The sequence below is a fragment of the Vigna radiata genome, chromosome 3 (assembly GCF_000741045.1).
Source record: "Vigna radiata var. radiata cultivar VC1973A chromosome 3, Vradiata_ver6, whole genome shotgun sequence".
NCBI classification, from domain to species: domain Eukaryota; kingdom Viridiplantae; phylum Streptophyta; class Magnoliopsida; order Fabales; family Fabaceae; genus Vigna; species Vigna radiata.
The window spans coordinates 7,488,973-7,507,140 of NC_028353.1; the positions used below are offsets into that span (position 1 = coordinate 7,488,973).

Sequence of the window (18,168 nt, forward strand, 5' to 3'; positions counted from 1 at the left end):
ATGATCCAAGTGGTAAACTAAGTTCTATCTGTGTGGGATCTCGGTGAGATTCTTAGTGTTTTAAAATGAAAGTAGGGGCTTAGCCTTGAGAGTCATTCTGACGCTTCAATGGTCAATAAACTCACGTAGAGAGGTTGAATCATGTGATGAGAAGTAGTAGGAGGTCCTTAGTCTTGGGGGCTCCCAGTATGCCTCAAGGCCCGGAACGGACTAAACTCGTGAGTGTGGCAGGGTGGGGAACCCAAGTATCATAAGTCACCACGGGTGCAAGACTCGTCATAGCCCGACTATCATTTTAAAGTCCGGACGAGTCTAAGTCTAGAAATTAACATGCTTAGGTTTTGATGTGAAGTTGTCTCTTGTATGTTACACGCTTAAATTGAGTTGTATGATGTTATATAATTAGCTCACCCTTGCATTGCTTGTGTCTGTGTATGTTGTATGTGTTCCTGTTGCGATGATCATCCATTTTTGGATGTGAACAGAGGAGAATGTGGTCTCTGTGGAGAACGCTCGAGAGGAGAATGAAGACGCAGCTGCTTAGTTCCCCTAGGAATTCCATAGCTTCTAATGTTATTCAGATATTTTTTTTAGCTCCTGTATTTTGAGAAACTTTAGTATTTTCCGTTTTTAATTTTTCCGCATATAGATGACTGTAATTCTAAACTAAACTCCTTAATTATTCTTGACTGCTTTCCATTATTATATTTGATGACGTCTTTAATTTATATGCATGACGCAAATATTATTGGGATGTCACAATTTACACGTTTAGTATACTAGTGAGATATAATGTAAGTTTACAATATTTATACTATAATAATATGACACTTATATTGATAGTTAATGTGATATGGAATGTAAAATATATAAAATTTAGAAAATAAAGTTATAGCGTATGAGAAAATTTGTAAGTAAAATGATAAAATGCATAAATGATAATATATAAAAATAGAAGTAAACGATGAATCAGTTATATCATTTATTTAATTTTTAAAAGGAAGGACATAATGTAGGTAATACTATTAATTTTCAGTGAAAATTAAAATTGTTTTTAAATTTTAGTTTAATTTAATTTTCTAATTTTGTAAAGATGTAAACTTAATTATGTTAATTAAATTTTATTAAATTTATTTAATATTTAAAATGTATTTAACATTTAATATTAAAGTTAAACTGTACTAGTATAAAGAATCTAAAAAATAAAAATATATCAAATAATATAAATAATTCAAATATTATAATAATATTTGATTAAAATAATTAATTTACATATTTATAAAGTTAGCAAATTAAATTAGACTTAAATTTCAAAAATATACTATGAACAAAAACATATTTAAACTTCTTTTAATAACCAATCTCTCATCGACATTGGTTTAAAATGTGCGAATGTGGTTAATCCACGTGTCCTGTTGAGAACAAATTAAAAACATAAAAACACACATCCACACAAAATAAATGGGATAATAGAAGTTTCGTAGTCTATAATATTAAAATATACATAAATATAGTTATTTGTATAAAATGATGAAAGTTTATATTTTCTATTTGGGTTTTCTGTAGAACAATTAACTTCGTTTATTTTAAACTATTTATGCTATGTTATTTTTTAACTTAAATATACGAGATGTTTTTAATCCTTGTTTACATGTGTTTTTTTAGAAAGTGAAATTTTATTACCATATGTTTATTTTTGTAAAAATATTGAATTTTGGACAAATTTATTGCTAAATCGTTGCTAAGAAATAGTTGAATTGGATTTTTATATTTCAATTTCAAATTCTCATCAATATCTTTAACTGTAAGTTTCTACATACAACTTTTAAAGAGGTTAAATACTGTATCTCACATGAAAAGAAAGTGTTACAATAATTTATTTTTTCAAACATCATTTTTAAGTATTTGAAAAAAAATAATAATGATACATTAATAACGTTATTTTTATAATATTTTAACATTGTATCATTTCTGTAATTGGTTTATATTAATGTTTATAATTATTATTATTAATTATTAAGTAATTTTGAATTAATCATAAAATAATAATATTAAAATGTTGTAAAAATATACTGTTAAAATATCATCATCCGTGATGAAATAATCACTTGTGTTTTTTTTCATCATTTTGTCATCACACTAATCAAAAGTAGAAAATGATGATATATTTGTTTAAATCTCGTCAGCACCTTTTGCAAACAACAAACCATGGTGAAGTGCAAACTTCTTTAAAAATAATTTGTATATTGTCCAAGTCATTCGGGACTCGAAATTCGAAAAGGAATATTAAACATTGAAAAATTGACCTAAAGTTTATGAGTTGAAATTAAGCCTAAATCCGTCTTATATTTAATTTAAATTTTATTAACAAAAAAGAAAATATGTGATTGTTATCTTCGTAATATAAATATTAGATAAATAGGTATTATCTTTGTATCTTTATCTGTTATTATCTCTGTAATTATAATATTATCCTTTTATGATGAATAAAAATAATTTATAACCTATTTGTTTATAAATAAAACGATAACTTGCACACTCAAAAGACATAATTATTTTGATCTGATGCTTTCTACTTCACTTTAGGTTAAGAGAGTTTTTCACATTTTTGTCTTTGGTAAAAGATACGATTTTTTTGCAGAAAAGTATATTAACAAAAGAGCAAAAGAATATTACGCAAACCCAAATAAAATTTTATGCTGTAGATATTTTGATTTCGTGGATTTCAATTATCAGCCATCAGGTTTGCATTTCAAAAGACATTTACCACACTCCGCAAACTTATGGTGTAACTTGCAGTTCCAAGATGATCTCTGGATTATTGCACAGGGAAAATGAAGTCTGCAAACTCAAGTTAAAATATGGGCTGACAGAATATGCAGGAATACCGATCCAAGCAAATTACAAACGTTTTAACAAAATAATTTCAGAGCTTAAATTGAAAATGTTGACAACGGGTGCTAATGATGTTCCTTAACAACCCCATCATCCTTGGCTTTCTTGGCAGCAGCCCTTATTTTGCGCTGCTCCTCCTTGTAAATCCGGTTACGTCGTTGAAACTGCATGAAATAACAAAATCAACGTCAGTGATTTATCTGTCTATCAATTCCAACCGTATTACAAGGTTTGCACGGAGTGTAAAACAACATGTATCAGGAGAGAAGAAAGTTAATTCACATCACTGCTTGGGCAAAGTAAAAATTGTCAAGTTTTTTAAATAATATGACATTCTCAGTTGCTTTCAAGTTTCGAACTAAAATAACAGGGCATATAACTGTAGAAAAGAATGTTTCATTGAGAAAACATTATAGGTACGAGAGCTATGTAATCAGGAATTCTTTATGCTTTTAAAGTTTACTCTAGTAATTTTCAACGTCCATATTACCCTTAGTTTCCCAAACAAGTTATACATCTTTCAACCCATATTCTGATTCTTATGGGAAGCATGGTCTTCACTGCTCCCAAAGTAATCATTCTCCGAGTTATCCTTTCGTATAAAAAGATAAAATATCTATGGGCGTGCTTTTGATGCACTGAGGGGCAATGTAGAGAGAGAAAAAATACCGAAACTTAGGTTACAAACATCACTTTTTGTTCTATTTCCCATTTGGTGGTCGATGCAGAGCATAAGCAATTTTTAGGTAGATAAGGGGATGAAAGGGGTCAAGGAAATAATACTGTGTGACACAAGGTTATCCCATGGTTTACAGAATAAGAAATTTTGAACTTTTTGCCTCTGATGCATCTTTTCTTTTTGTCTGTGTCCCGTGAATGCGTCAGAAAGCAAACTTGGAAAGAGTATTACAGTTGTCCAATTCATAATTTTTTGGAGCAAATCAAATTTATCCCAAAAGTATTGTTCCAGTTTAGGTTTCTTCGATAATTCTAGAGAAATATGTAGACCATTGAATATCCAATGTTTTCAACATTTGCCCGACCTTCGTAGCTTGTAGTGGCCAAGTTTGTGACTTACCAATCTAAGATCCATAGGAAGGCACCTTTCTATATTTCTGGCCTAATGCGAGTTCTTAAGATTCCCCTTGTTTTGGATTACACAGCCATGTTGTTGGGATGTGATTATAACGGTCAACTTACACAGGAATCCTAGGGGATGACTATAATGGTTGGCCCATGACTGTAAAGATCATGAATGATTGAACATACGAAATGGCAAGCTTCACAACATTGGGCAAAGTCTGTATCCAGATATCAACAACGATAAAAAAAAAAACACAACTTTATCCACTCTGATTGATTTCTTTAACCAACATTTTCATTGAAGACACGCCACTGTGAATTGTGAATATAATGACATAAGGGTGATTAATATGTGTAATTCTTCACAAAAGTATGAAGTTCATTTAAGTTTATTTGGATTTATGAGTTCCTCGACCACATGAAAGTCTGTAATTCTTCTAGACACTATATTAGGATTTTTGAGTTCCTCAACCACATGAAAGTTTCTGAACTTACGAAGTTATAATTAAACAGCATTATACTATAATAACATTAGAAATCTGAAATTAAACACCATACTATTGTCAGTCAACCACAGGATTATACATTCTCTGAGTTGTATATACAAGGGTCTATGAATAATTTTAAGCACTGAGTTCAGCCAAATTGCAAACAACTCATATCCCATTATCCATTGTTAATTAGCGTAAAACCACCATATGAGCTACAAAAGATAAATATAAAAAATGTGTTGAGAAAGCAAGAGAAGAAATAAATTTTAGAACTTAACAGGCGTACTGTCAAATCAAATATTTAAAGTCAAGTCATATTTGAAGTTCATAATCTATGAGCAAATTCAGTTATGCAACAATTACTTTTGGTACACACACCAAAGAAGAACCCAGTTGCCGACAAAGAGAAACAAAACGAAAACAGAGAATCTAAAGTAATCAGCACAAACCCAGTGTTATTTTCAATTCATTGGGAACTCCAAGACTAAGATAGAATTTAACGTGATTACTGCAGGGAAAAGGCAAATAACTTTACAAGATTTAAAAGGCCAACCAAAAATTTTCATATTAACATCAAATAAAAATACAACATGAATATATCAATAGCACAGCATACGAAATTTGAATTGGAGCCAGAGGCATAGAATAAAGAAATATCTCTCCCAGTGCCCATACTTGATCATCAAAGGCCTAATTTGGAAGAGGAAAAAACTGGACACATGGAGAGAATGGATGGGATGAAACTAACTGTGCATGAAGAAATTCCATGTTTTACCATAGATTGCGAGTCCTTTCACAATATCAATCTCCTTCTGGCACCGCTCAATTAGTTGATCAATTAAACTGCTACTAGATAACATATATAAAAATAAAAGAAAACAACAAAAGATCTGAATAGTTTTGGATCAATTACGAGCGAAGAGCTAAAAGATTTATTTTACTCCACTTTTTGCATTAACGTCGCCGAGGAGAATTATAGTCCACAACTAAACCAGCTATTGAAAGGTTTTCACAGTAGCAGTGCCCAATTTAAACAAAAACATTTTACCTTACAAGTAAAGAGAGCTTATTCAATCGTTAAAATAAATTATATGAAAACCCAGTTCCTTTTTCATCATAATAGTGACAATCCCTAAACGCTACACTCATCTTAACTTTCCGGTGTGATACAAGCAGAAATGCAAGCGGGAAACTACCAAATTAAATTCTAGGTTAAACACTTCTTCAGCCGTCTCTTCCGTACGAGATAGTTTAATCGAATCAACAACAATACAAGATCCCAAAGACAAGAGGAAACCACAAAAGGCGATCTAAGGAAAGGGAAAGAGAGATGAGAAGAGAAGAGAAGCCGTGCAACGGAAATCAACAGGGTTGGCAAACTAGATGAAGGAATATAAGTAAGAATTAGGGATTGGATAAAAGAAAGTTCGTGGATGCGATAAGCGAAAGGGGAATTAAAAAGAGGGAAGGGTTAGGGAAAATACCTCTTTGGAATGGTGGAGGCACTCGAGGTAATCTTCTCGGAGAAGACCACAGTCCTTGGGTTCTCGGCAGCGAGACATGCATTCGCTGAAATCCATCCAGAAATCGTAGCACCGACCTTTGTTGCCTGTAATTCCCCACCCTGACGCCATTCTCTCTCTCTCTCTCTCGCTCTCTCGCTCTCTGATCTCACTGCTTCTTACAACTTCAAACCCTCTTCCCCTTCTACCAACCCTAAATTACCAAACTACCACCTTCTCTATTTTGCCCTCTGTCTTTTTTTATTTTTTAAATTAAATTAATATATTTAAATTACCTTAAATATGAATAATTTAATTACCTGTTTCTCTTTGTCATACCGGGTTACTCTCTTCTTTCTTTTACTTCCATCAGACTTGTTCACTTTGTGTGATTTACATTGACAATTCATCAAGATTAAAGTTCTATCTACAGTAGCAGATGAAACTTTCAAAGATTTTTTTCAACATACTAACCAATTACCAAATTGAAAGCCTTCATCTACCTTCTGCTGTTCTATCGATGCACTTGTTAGGCTCGACAACATATTTACAAGTTTATACACAATGTTTTGCTTGAAATTTTTGGTTCTTCCACATGGTAGAGTCTGTTTCCCCACGTTTTAATATTACTTTGGTTGGCTGCACTAACGGAATGAACAGTATTGAAAATTTATCAGAAAAAGTTGTTCTTCCATACATGTTAAATGATTGAACTGTTGTAGCTGACATATTCATTAAAACTGGTTTCTTTAATGGGAGTTCGATATGAAGTTTGGCACCCCAACCATGTAATGTAGTCATCATATATAATACATCACACCACGTGTAATGGAGTTAGATATGTAGTCATCATACTGTTGGCAGACTTGACCTTCTGCATTGCATCTGAGTTTCCCATGATTTTTTGTTCAACAAACATGCATAGATTAATGTTTGACAACTTTGTTTTTTCCACACAACTATTCATTATACAAAATATATTTACCAATGAATTACACCAATATAAAAATGAGTGCTACTTTATTAATATTATAAGGAAGTTAAATATTATTTATTTAAAACATAATGCTCTCAAAAAGTTCATTTAACCTACATAACCTATTCATCATCAGTGGAAGATTGATCAAAACAGAAACAAACAGTAACAAAACTGGGTTATGCTTATCATGACAAGTGCGAAACTCACTTTCTGTTCACATGTTCCTAACTTTTCCCGTATATTTCATTTCACCACCCATATCCCTTTTCTTAATTGCACTCACTAGCCTCATGCCTACGCAACAGTTCCCTCTAGAAAAAGTCCATAAAGTGAAACATAACATGCTGCTTTTAAACACTCCTCCTTCAAAGCTAAATCTCACACTTTTCTGAATCCTTGACAATCTTCTGTTCTTGGAACAAAACTATCATCACCACCACATTTACCTTCTATCGTGTCCGTCAACTTCTTCTTCCAAAATGATTACTTTACCTCGTCCCATGTTTCTGTTTCTATTGTTTCTTTCGCTCCTAACAAGCCCTGGCCAAATGGTATCTGCAAAAGGGAAGGAGAATGTCACAGAGGCTTGCAGTGTGACAAGGTATCAAAGCCTTTGTATTCAATCTCTGTCACAATTCTCCAACACTGCCGGAAGAAGCCCTAGCAAGTGGGCACGTGCGGGAGTGTCAGTGTCAATTGGCGAGGTTAAGAATGTTAAAGCGTATCTTGCAGAATTGAAGAAGCATGGACACATGAAGGGGAGAAACAAAGTTGCCCTTTCAGATTGTGTTGAATGTTTTTCCTATGCCCTTGACGAGCTTCACAGATCACTTGGTGTGCTTAGAAGGCTAAGCAAAAGCACGTTTAGCACCCAAATGGGGGATCTCAACACGTGGATCAGTGCAGCACTCACCGATGAAGAAACTTGCCTCGAAGGGTTTGAAGGAGAAAATGAGAAGCACGTTAAAGTGCTGCAAAACCGTGTTCAGAATGTCTCTTACATCACCAGCAACGCTCTTGCTCTTGTCAACAAACTTGCCACCACAGGTCTGGGAAGAATCAACGATCCATAGAATTCAAATTCTGAAATCGTTAACAGTATATATGTATTATATTAAGGTTATATAAATAAACTGTGAACTATATATATAGATACTATCAATTATACGAATATATAAAAATGTTTCTATATATATATATGCTTTTTTGTTTTTAACTGTCCAGAAAAAGTGACCATATATATATATATATATATATATATATATATATATATATATATATATATATATGAGAGACTTATTAACGTTTGGATATGTTGTTTTACCTATCATACTGCTTGGTCTTTTTGTAAATATGATATATGAAGTTACTTTTGTTTCCTCAGATGTCTTCTTTACAGATTCTGAGTGCTGTCTTTTTTATGCTGTTGATTCAGTTGGTCGTAACAGTGTAAAGAGATAAAGGAACATAGGGATGGGAACGTTATATGAAGATAATATGAAGAGAAACAACAAGTGTTAGAGTCTGGTATTTGAAAATCATGCATCTATCCTTAAACACACTACTTCGGGAAGCCTGAGATTAATGTCATTGACGAATTTGGCTTTTAAAAGGCTGATAGAATGTGAAATCTGATGGTCATTACGATTTATGATTTTGAATATGATGTTGAAACAGTTTATACAATATGGTTGGAATTGATTGGTTTTAATAATAACTATTTGTAAAATTATATTGTGATGATCTCTAATTGATTGAGAATGTATTTTTTTTTTTCTTTTCACAATTTATTTTGTAAAAAACACATTAATTTTACGATTCCATGTAGCATCATTTAAACAAGCGTGTTATTTGATTTAATTATTAAATTATAATATATTAAAATAACTATTAAATTAAATAAATCTATCAAGAGCTATTTCCAAATTTACTAAATATACGGCCCATGTTGTTGGGCCCATTCTATTTCGCTTTTCGTGTTTCCACATCAGCTATTTTTTATAACTAAAATACTATTAACACCTCCCCGCATCAATGGACTAATAAATAAAAAGGGGAATTTTAATTACATGACGAAGCAAGATGTTTGGGTTTAAAAAAGATAATTTGCATCATAATTATTTCGATGTTAAATATTTTATTTAAAAAATTAACTCATATTTAGAGTTAAAAGAAACAAGTTATTTTCATTGTGTAGTTCATTAATACACAATAAAAGAAATTGAATTATGTTAATTTTTTATTAAAAAAATAACAAAATAGAATAAAAAATTGTTGCATGAGCTGTCTCTTAAAGTGTGGATATTTAAGTGTTTGACGATAAATAGCATGAAGCTTGTGTGTGTTCCTGGACTGAAATGAAAGTGCTAACTACTTTTGTGTGCACTCAAATTTCTATTGAAGAGAGACATCATAAAATGTATTCCATGTTGGTCTATTTCCAGAAATCAAAAAAAAGATTTTTTTGTTGGAAATCCAACGTTCATAAAATCAAATTATAATATATAAAGGAATGCAAACCTTATCATAAAAGTCGATTTAATGAAATTGAACTAAATTTAAATTCTACTTTCTAATATGGTATGAGAATAATAGTTAGAGTTTATTTTAAGGATGTTTCTTATTTTATCTTGACGTGAAGGAGTGTGTTATAAATTCCGTATTGAGTAAAAATAAAGTCAAATAATAATATAAAAGTGTGGGTGCAAACTTCACCATACTCCACTTTCTAATAGATTTCATCTATAATAAGTATAATTTATTTATTAGAATATTTTACACAATGTATTTTTCTCGTAAGTTTATTAGAGCATCCCAAATACTCTGAAGTTTATAACTTTTATTTTTGTTTGTTGAAAAAAAATACGAGCTTTCTCTTAGCTTTTTTTACATGGACCTTTGATTTGAGTTGAAGTTAAAAAAACTCAATCAAAACTATAAAAAATAGGTTTAATTAATTATTTGAAACTTTTTAAAAATATTAACCTTTTAAAGCGACTTAATCACTTTACGTATATATAATAACATAATTAATGTTTACTGATTTCTAAAATATTGTTTATTTTATTTTTTACTTATCATTTTAATATCTAACCTTGAAGATACTTTTTTTCTTACATTTTATTTGGTTTTTTCAATCTTTCCGTTTATATATAATCTGGTCCACTCGAATTTAAAATTCTTTCAAACTCCCCTAACCTATTTCTTCCCTAGTTAAAGCAGTCTTCAAAAAGTATTTAACAGAAATTGCATAATTTTAAACTATTTATATATTATATAAATAAATTTTTGACGTTTTAATTTAATTTCTATAAGCTTTATTATATCACATTATTTTTTTTTTAAATTACAAAACCAAGTCTTAATTTTTATGTGATATTACACTAGAGAAATCTTATAAGACAATATGATAACTAATATATTATCTACAAAATTATGTTTTTATTGTCCAAGTCTGGCCTTAATATTTAATGAGTTCGGCAGTGGATTTATATTCATCTTAATTACACATGCATAGCTTATTTTTTTCACATTGGTAAAACAAAATTAATTAAATTTTGTAATAATATTTGAAGATATTTTTTTTGGACAAAAATGAGTACAATGATATTCTTTGTACATCATATAAAAAAATTCATATTCCTAAAAGGATATTTTAAAAGTGGAAAATTTATAAATTATTCTTGTTAATAGGCTCTGAGACTATGTCATTGAAATAAAATTTTAAGAATCAAACTTGATAATAAATTATAAATTATTTTGCTACTAAGATATAAGATTTGAATGTAAACAAAATTACAAATAATTGATGAAACGAATAAGGTTGATTAATTTGAAAATAAAGAGAGATTGGAATATGAAGAAAAAATTGTGTACCTTATATAAGAGTGATTTAGTATAAGATATGTTGGAATAGAAAGAGAGATGAATGGATGATAGTAAAAACGAAAGAATGAAAAATAGACCAGTGTGAATAATTTAAATACATCTTCTACTTTCAATTTTTTAATATGCTTTTTTTTTTAAAAAAGAGTCGACTTTCAAAAAGTCTCTAAACGTATGTTAATTCATCTTTACATAAATTTTTATAAATGAATAAGAAATTAAAATGTATTTTCCAAAATGGTATAACAATTAAGAAAATTACTAAAAGTTGAGGGGACGGTTTACCCTTCATATTTAGCAGCATGCAAATAATTCAACTTTTTCTGGTTGATCTGAAGTTCATTTTCTTTCAATTGTGTTTTCGGTGGAAGCTATAACAATGTTAAATTTACAATAAAGGTCTCAACCAGCTTCTAAAATTTTGATTTTTACTTAACTTAAGATCAAATTAATATTATATATTTAGATGTAAATTTTTCGTCAATTTTATGATACTAAATCAGATTTAAAGTTTATTTTTTACTACGATACTAGAGTTATAATTAGATATTATTCTAACAATATGTGTTTATTAAATATATTATTTTATTTGGACTGCTATCAAATCATTAACCTTACATACAAAGTGAGAAATGTATGTTGAAAATCTCACATTTTCTGTAAATAAGATCAATTTAGATTTTACGTATTAATATAAATCTCATCTTAAAAATTATTTCAGATGTGACGATCAATTATACAGTATGCAAACTAATTTTGTGATATTAAATTAAACTGACAAACTTTATAGGAATTTGTCAGTTAATTATAATTATTTTACCTAAACAATTTTCTATATAGTTTTTATAATAGAAAACCAAATTTTAAAATGTGAAAACCCTGAGGTCACCTATAATAACATCATCGAAGAGTTTAAAAGCATGGAAACATACATGAAGGTGGTTGAGAGCCCTAATTTCTCAATCCCTTTTAAGCCTACCTAGGAAAATCCCCTTACCTTCTTCAAGCTTTAAGGATTTTAAAAGTTAATACTGAAAAAAGGAAGCTATGATCATATCTATGATGGTGGTTACTTCTCTAATCTTCAATCTCTATTAATTAATGCTATTCACATACTACAATAAATTATTTTAGACAATTACTTCTACTACTTCTTAAAAATCAACTTTTAATAATCATATATATATATATATATATATATATATATATATATATGGGTTTGCTAATTTATGTGATTTTTCAGTCAGTACATTTTAGAAGAGTGTATCAAATTTTAAGTTACAAAAATATTCCTGTTTAAAAAAAAATACTTTGAATATAAGGATACTTTAGTAATTTTAAAATTTAATTTAAATAAAAAATAAAAAAAGGTAGTTAATCATTAATTGTTTTCTAAAATAAAAAATAAAAAGAAAGATAGTTATTTTCCACTACTTAAGGAATATTTTTAATTATAATATTTTTAAATAAGTATAATTTTTATAGTTAGGTTGTTTTTTAAAAATGGGTGAATCACATCCATAGGCAACATATTTTCATTTCCATGACTTTAGAACCCTTTTGAGTTTGTAGAACCCGTATGGGTTTGTAGAACCCGTATTAGTTTATAAAACCCGTTTGAGTTTATAAAACCTGTATAGGTTAAAAAAACAACTATCTTTTATTTTATTTTTTATTTTGAAAAACAGTTACCTTTTAAAAAATATATAATAAAAACTAATAATTTCTCTTGTACACCTGGACCAATCAAGATTTTTCATAACTACATTTTATTTTTTATTTTAAATTAAATTTTAAATTTATTAAAATACTCTTGAATTTAAAGTTGATTTTCTTTTTTAACCGGACAATTTTGTAACTTAAAACTTGATACACTTTACTAAAATGTACCAACTAAAAAAACCTTTAAATAAATTAGCAAACCCCATATATATATATATATATATAAAATAGTCTTTTTAAGTTCAGGATTAAGTATGTTTTAATCCTTCAATGTAAACATGAAACTGATATTCGTTTTTATTTTTATATATTTTGATTCTTAAATTTAAAAACTAAATACGTATGACTTTTTAATTCAATAAAATTAATTGTTTTACATGTTAAGAGATTTTAAGTTCACATTAAAATTAAAATTAAAATGTATTAAATAATATAAATAATTCAAATATTAATTTAGAATATTATTTAATATTTTAAAAAGTTAATATTATTGAATTAAAAAGATTATATTTATTTATTAAGTGAAATTTATTAACTGAGAAGAAAAAATAATTAATATTATAATAATTTTAAGAAAGGGACAATTTTTTATTATGAAATTGAGAGTTTAAAGATTTGTTTGTTAAAATTAAAAATTGAAAATGTGTCTGTAGTGTAGTGGCGTTTTACAGAATAGAAGGAACGAAGCACGTTAGAGCATAGAAACTTCGTAGAGCTTTATAAGCAGTGACCTTTGGATCTGAAAAGGTGAGGCAGGCAGCACCAGCACTTTCACTCCCCGCCTTCTCCGCATTCATTCTCGTCTTTTCACATCAAATTCACAGCCACACATTCAACCATAACCAATACTACAACAATAACACCAGCAACAGATAAGTATTACTGTCAATTGAACCAGCGAAAATGGCTTCGGGATTGGTTTTCCGAGGACACGAGGCCCAACCTGTCAACGACGCCTATTCCGCCAAGCCACAGAAGCCATGGTTCTCCCTCCGCTACTTCTTCCGCGAGCAGCGACTCCATTTCCTCTTCTTCGGCATTCTCCTCGCCTCCGTCTTCTTCCTCCTCTTCCCCTCCGTCTCTTCTCCTCCCGCCCGAGCCCACGACCCACTCCCCGCTTCTTTCTCCGCACGCCACGACTTAACGCACTGGATCACTACCAACACCCGAGCCTATGACGTGGCGGTGCATTCCTCGGGGAGGATCCCTCTAGGGATCAAACGAAAAGCGCGCCGGGTGGTGGTGACTGGCGGGGCCGGGTTTGTCGGGTCCCACTTAGTGGATCGGTTGATTAGCCGAGGAGACAGCGTGATCGTGGTCGACAATTTCTTCACAGGAAGGAAAGAAAACGTGATGCACCATTTTGGGAATCCGAATTTCGAACTTATCCGACACGACGTCGTTGAGCCTCTCCTCTTGGAAGTAGACCAGATCTACCATCTCGCTTGCCCTGCCTCACCTGTCCATTACAAGTTCAATCCCGTCAAGACTATTATATCCTTTCGTTTCCTTCTCTTTTATTCTCTTAATTGCATTCTATTCGTCTTGATTACTACCATTATTACGTTTAACAACTGCTTAATTTTTTCTCCCATGAAAATGTCTAAAGTTCTATCTACCGAAAGAACAGATTTAAATAATAACATCACTTTGGTCCATGTTGAATTGGATTTGGAAAATGGAATCCTTAATTGGGGTAGTGTTGCTCACAAGACCAACGTGGTGGGCACGTTGAACATGCTGGGGCTTGCTAAAAGGGTTGGCGCGAGGTTCCTTTTAACCAGTACCAGCGAGGTTTACGGAGATCCTCTGCAACACCCTCAGAAGGAGACTTATTGGGGCAACGTCAATCCCATTGGTCAGTTCTCTCTCTTTCTCTTTTTGATAATTGGGATGTACGTTAGCGTGTTAGACTCTCACACATGCTCTGCAATGGTTGGTTACTGGTTTGTTTAAATTAGAGTGATTGAGTGTCACGTGGCAACCGTGGCGTTGCGACAGCACAGCGTTGTCTGTGTTTTCCTTTTCAAACTTGGTACTTTTTCTAGGTGGGGTGGAGAAATGGTGAGTCAAAACCCAAATCGAGACACGTGGGACTTCTTAAGAGGACCACGTTTTCCACACCCTGGGAAAATTCTCGTGGGATATCCATGATTCCAGGGTTCAGATCTTCGTTGGTCTCTGATGCTCTGTTCACAACTTCAATTTGAACGATCGTAACAACTAAAATCCTTATCGTCGATCGATAGGAATGGTTGGTTGGTACTTGGCGTTATCGGTGAGGAGGGTGCTTTAACGGCTTACCTACAAAGCTACAACGTAGAAGGGTCAGCACCAAACATTCTGTTTGGTGTGGTAAAACAGAAAGGAAAGAAATAATAGAGATCACAGAACCAACCTAAAGAAGAAACCAAAGATAATTTTAGTTAACTTTTCAGAGCTCGGTAGTCTTTTTTGACTGGAACTGAAATTTTTAGTTTTGTACTAGTCCACATCATGGATACAATTATTAGAACCACAGTCTACCTTTAACTAGGGTGGGTATGCCATAAATACATAATTTTTTTAGTTTCACTAGTTTGATATATAAATTTTACAATTTCCGTATGTAGTTTCATGAACTAATTCATTAACTGTTATTTAAATTTAAATTTTTAATATTAACACAAAAGTACTAGTTGTATAAATTAATTTAAATGTTATTTTTAGTATTAATTATTGAAATAAACAATTTAAATGTCATGATGCTTTTTATATTTAAACAATTTTAGTACTTGTATGTTTATTTTTTGGTAAATTGCAGTTTAATAATATAAAATATTATATAGTTCTTTTATAAAATATATTTTTTTAAACAGTTTAATAGATTTGTAGACTTGTGGTTTATTCGTCTGTTTTCCGTACCTGAAAGAAAAAATCTATTTATTTTTTTAGTTGAATTTGTTCGACTCGTTTGAAAGCCATACCCACCCTACTTTCACCCTACTTTTAATAGGATTAATTGTTACTTTTATATTTGTTACTATTTAATAGAAATGATTTTATTTTTATTAGAATAGGATTATAGATAAATAAATAAAATACATGTAAATATATCATAAAATTACTTTCTGTTCCATCTTTAGTTTCCAAAGGAGATTTAGAGATTGAAGGCTTGCCAAAACTTTGATCTCCCAGGTTCTTTTTTTCTTATTAAAATGAACAAAAATCAATAAAAAAAAATAAAAATGAACAAAGATAAACAATAAATGGAATAAGAAATAATAATCGGCTTCATTATATTTTTACTCTATTTTTTTTAATTAATCTAATAACCAAATTTATTTCAACTAATTTTATCTGTACTCTCACCTTTTTTTTTTTTTACCGGAAGGCCATTAAAGAGAGTGTTGGTTTCTTGGTGATTGTCTGACACGGTTGTACATGTTTGTGATAGGTGTTCGAAGCTGCTACGACGAGGGAAAGCGTACGGCTGAAACATTAACCATGGATTACCACAGAGGAGCTGGAGTCGAGGTCATTTTCGTTCAACTTATTACATCTACCTCTTAATTGTTTCTATATTTCAATTTAATTAATTATTATCTATGTGTTTGCTTTTCTTTTGCTAATGAATTTCATTGTTTCAGCAATTTAAAAATGATTATAAAACTTTATTTTTTTTTTCAGGTAAGAATAGCTAGGATTTTCAACACCTACGGGCCCAGAATGTGCTTAGACGATGGTCGCGTTGTTAGTAACTTCGTCGCTCAGGTAAGCCGGTTGGTTTGTTTTGAAGTTTTGATGTGTTACATAAAGTACTTGGTGTTTGCTTTGAAGTTTTGATGTGTTACGTAAAGTACTTGGTGTTACAAAAAGAAATGCATGGACTTCTTAGTAAAATAATATCGGTAATTGGTGGCGTTAATGCAGGCACTAAGAAAGGAGGCTTTGACCGTTTATGGGGATGGGAAGCAAACAAGAAGTTTCCAATACGTTTCTGATCTGGTAACTCATATATACTTGTTTTTCTCTCTCATCCTAATCATGTTAATGAGTTATATATAATTCTTGGCATCATGCAATGAATCTTTTCTTCCGGGATCTACTCACGCGTGATCTGGAATTGTGGTTGCGAGTCGTAATTTCAAAACAATTTGAGAGAGTCATGGTGAGAAGGCAAGGGTGATGACAATTATAATAACGATATCAGTGATAACAACTGTTCATGGTAATTCTGGCTGTGACATCAGTAGTGGGGATAGACGTAATAGTAATGAGAAGTCTATCCTTGGAGGTGGTAATAATGGCGATCGAGAGTACTAAATGCAAAGAATATAGTTGCGTAATGCGTGGTAAGTTAAAACGTGTAATTGGAATGGAAGGCATCAGGACTTCAGAATTGTTAATGTCGGCGGTTGTACTACAATTCCACTGTGTGAACCCATTTACCTAAAAATGTATTGTCATGTGATGGAGGTAAGTATGCAGTCCATTACATAATTGTTCGTGGGACGACAAAGTCTCAACTCTAAGTGGCAACCTCGTATTGTATGATTATTAATTAGTGATTCTTTCACTTTAAATGGTAAAATATCACTGTAAATTAAGTTCTAGATCAGTATCAGTGAGAGATTACTGGTGCCTGGTTAGTGCAATTCGACCATTAACTATAGAGCCCATATGCCTTAATTTTGTTCGATTAATGGGGGGTGTTTATGATGTCGCAGGTGGAGGGGCTGATGCGCCTTATGGAAGGAGAACATGTAGGACCTTTCAATCTTGGAAATCCTGGTGAATTTACCATGCTTGAACTTGCCAAGGTAAAGTAGAGATTCTTGCTCTTAATAACGCACTCTAAGCTGACAAAACATATGATGAAACGAAGCTTACTTGTACGAAAACATTTATTTAGGCATCATTCTTAGCAAGGGAAACCAGTATTTTCTGCTATATATGTCTCTTTTTTTATGATCTTAACAAGTAAAACCGGGAATAAATGTCTCAACTAACCCACCCACGTAAGATTAGGGAAGTGACTTGATGATGGTGATGCAGGTGGTTCAAGAAACAATAGATCCAGAGGCTAAGATAGACTACAGGCCGAACACAGAGGATGACCCACACATGAGAAAGCCTGATATCAGTAGGGCCAAAGAGCTACTGGGCTGGGAACCCAAGGTGGACCTACGCAAGGGACTCCCTCTAATGGTTTCTGACTTCCGACAACGCATTTTTGGGGACCAAAAGGAAGGAGCAACCTCTACCTAATGAAAATTGGAATTTGTTCTGCCAGTTACCTCAGACCATGTGTGAAAGGAGATTGTAGTTCACATTTTTCATAGCATTAGCCAGAAAACAGTTAGGGAGGTTTCGCATCTCTTCGTAGTCCATTACTCACAGTAGCTATTGTCAGCCAAACATAAATTTCCGCTTGGTCCTTTATCCTCTACCATTGATGTCCTTATTGTATTTCTCTAATTGCAACCCTTGTTGGATGGATACACGCTCACAATGTAATACGCAATCTGACATCTTTGATACTGAAAAAATAGAAGTTTATGAACGAGTACAATTAATTATGAAATCGAAATTATGTCTGACAATCTACCTTAATTTCATTTTCATCCAA

The 18,168-nt window shown here is 31.5% G+C and overlaps 3 protein-coding genes across 4 annotated transcripts in view; 2 read left to right on the plus strand and 1 right to left on the minus strand.

The window, feature by feature from the left end:
• Nucleotides 1-6,174, minus strand: part of LOC106757655 (serine/arginine-rich-splicing factor SR34) — a 13,870-nt gene extending 7,696 nt beyond the window's left edge. Inside the window, exons 1-2 of the mRNA XM_014640383.2 lie at nt 5,954-6,174; nt 2,962-3,059 (exon numbers count right to left, since the gene is read on the minus strand). Coding sequence (XP_014495869.1) covers nt 2,962-3,059; nt 5,954-6,103 — 248 coding nt within the window. The 5' untranslated portion in view covers nt 6,104-6,174. The remainder of the gene's footprint in view (nt 1-2,961; nt 3,060-5,953) is intronic.
• Nucleotides 6,175-7,082: 908 nt separating this feature from the next.
• On the plus strand, nt 7,083-8,572 carry LOC106757469 (pectinesterase inhibitor 6). Of its 2 annotated transcripts, none has more exons than XM_022778984.1 (2): nt 7,083-7,997; nt 8,335-8,572. In XM_022778984.1, the coding sequence occupies exons 1-2, from the start codon at nt 7,430-7,432 to the stop codon at nt 8,409-8,411; spliced, it is 645 nt and encodes a 214-aa protein (XP_022634705.1). In that variant the 5' UTR covers nt 7,083-7,429; the 3' UTR covers nt 8,412-8,572. The 2 variants fall into 2 exon arrangements, with proteins under 2 accessions (XP_022634705.1, XP_014495628.1); XM_014640142.2 differs by having other exon boundaries at nt 7,085-7,997; nt 8,386-8,571.
• Nucleotides 8,573-13,236: 4,664 nt separating this feature from the next.
• Nucleotides 13,237-18,129, plus strand: LOC106757897 (UDP-glucuronic acid decarboxylase 2). Its single transcript, XM_014640750.2, has 7 exons — nt 13,237-14,051; nt 14,268-14,415; nt 15,994-16,073; nt 16,227-16,310; nt 16,470-16,544; nt 17,267-17,359; nt 17,595-18,129. The coding sequence occupies exons 1-7, from the start codon at nt 13,461-13,463 to the stop codon at nt 17,805-17,807; spliced, it is 1,284 nt and encodes a 427-aa protein (XP_014496236.1). The 5' UTR covers nt 13,237-13,460; the 3' UTR covers nt 17,808-18,129.
• The last annotated feature ends 39 nt before the right edge of the window (nt 18,130-18,168 follow it).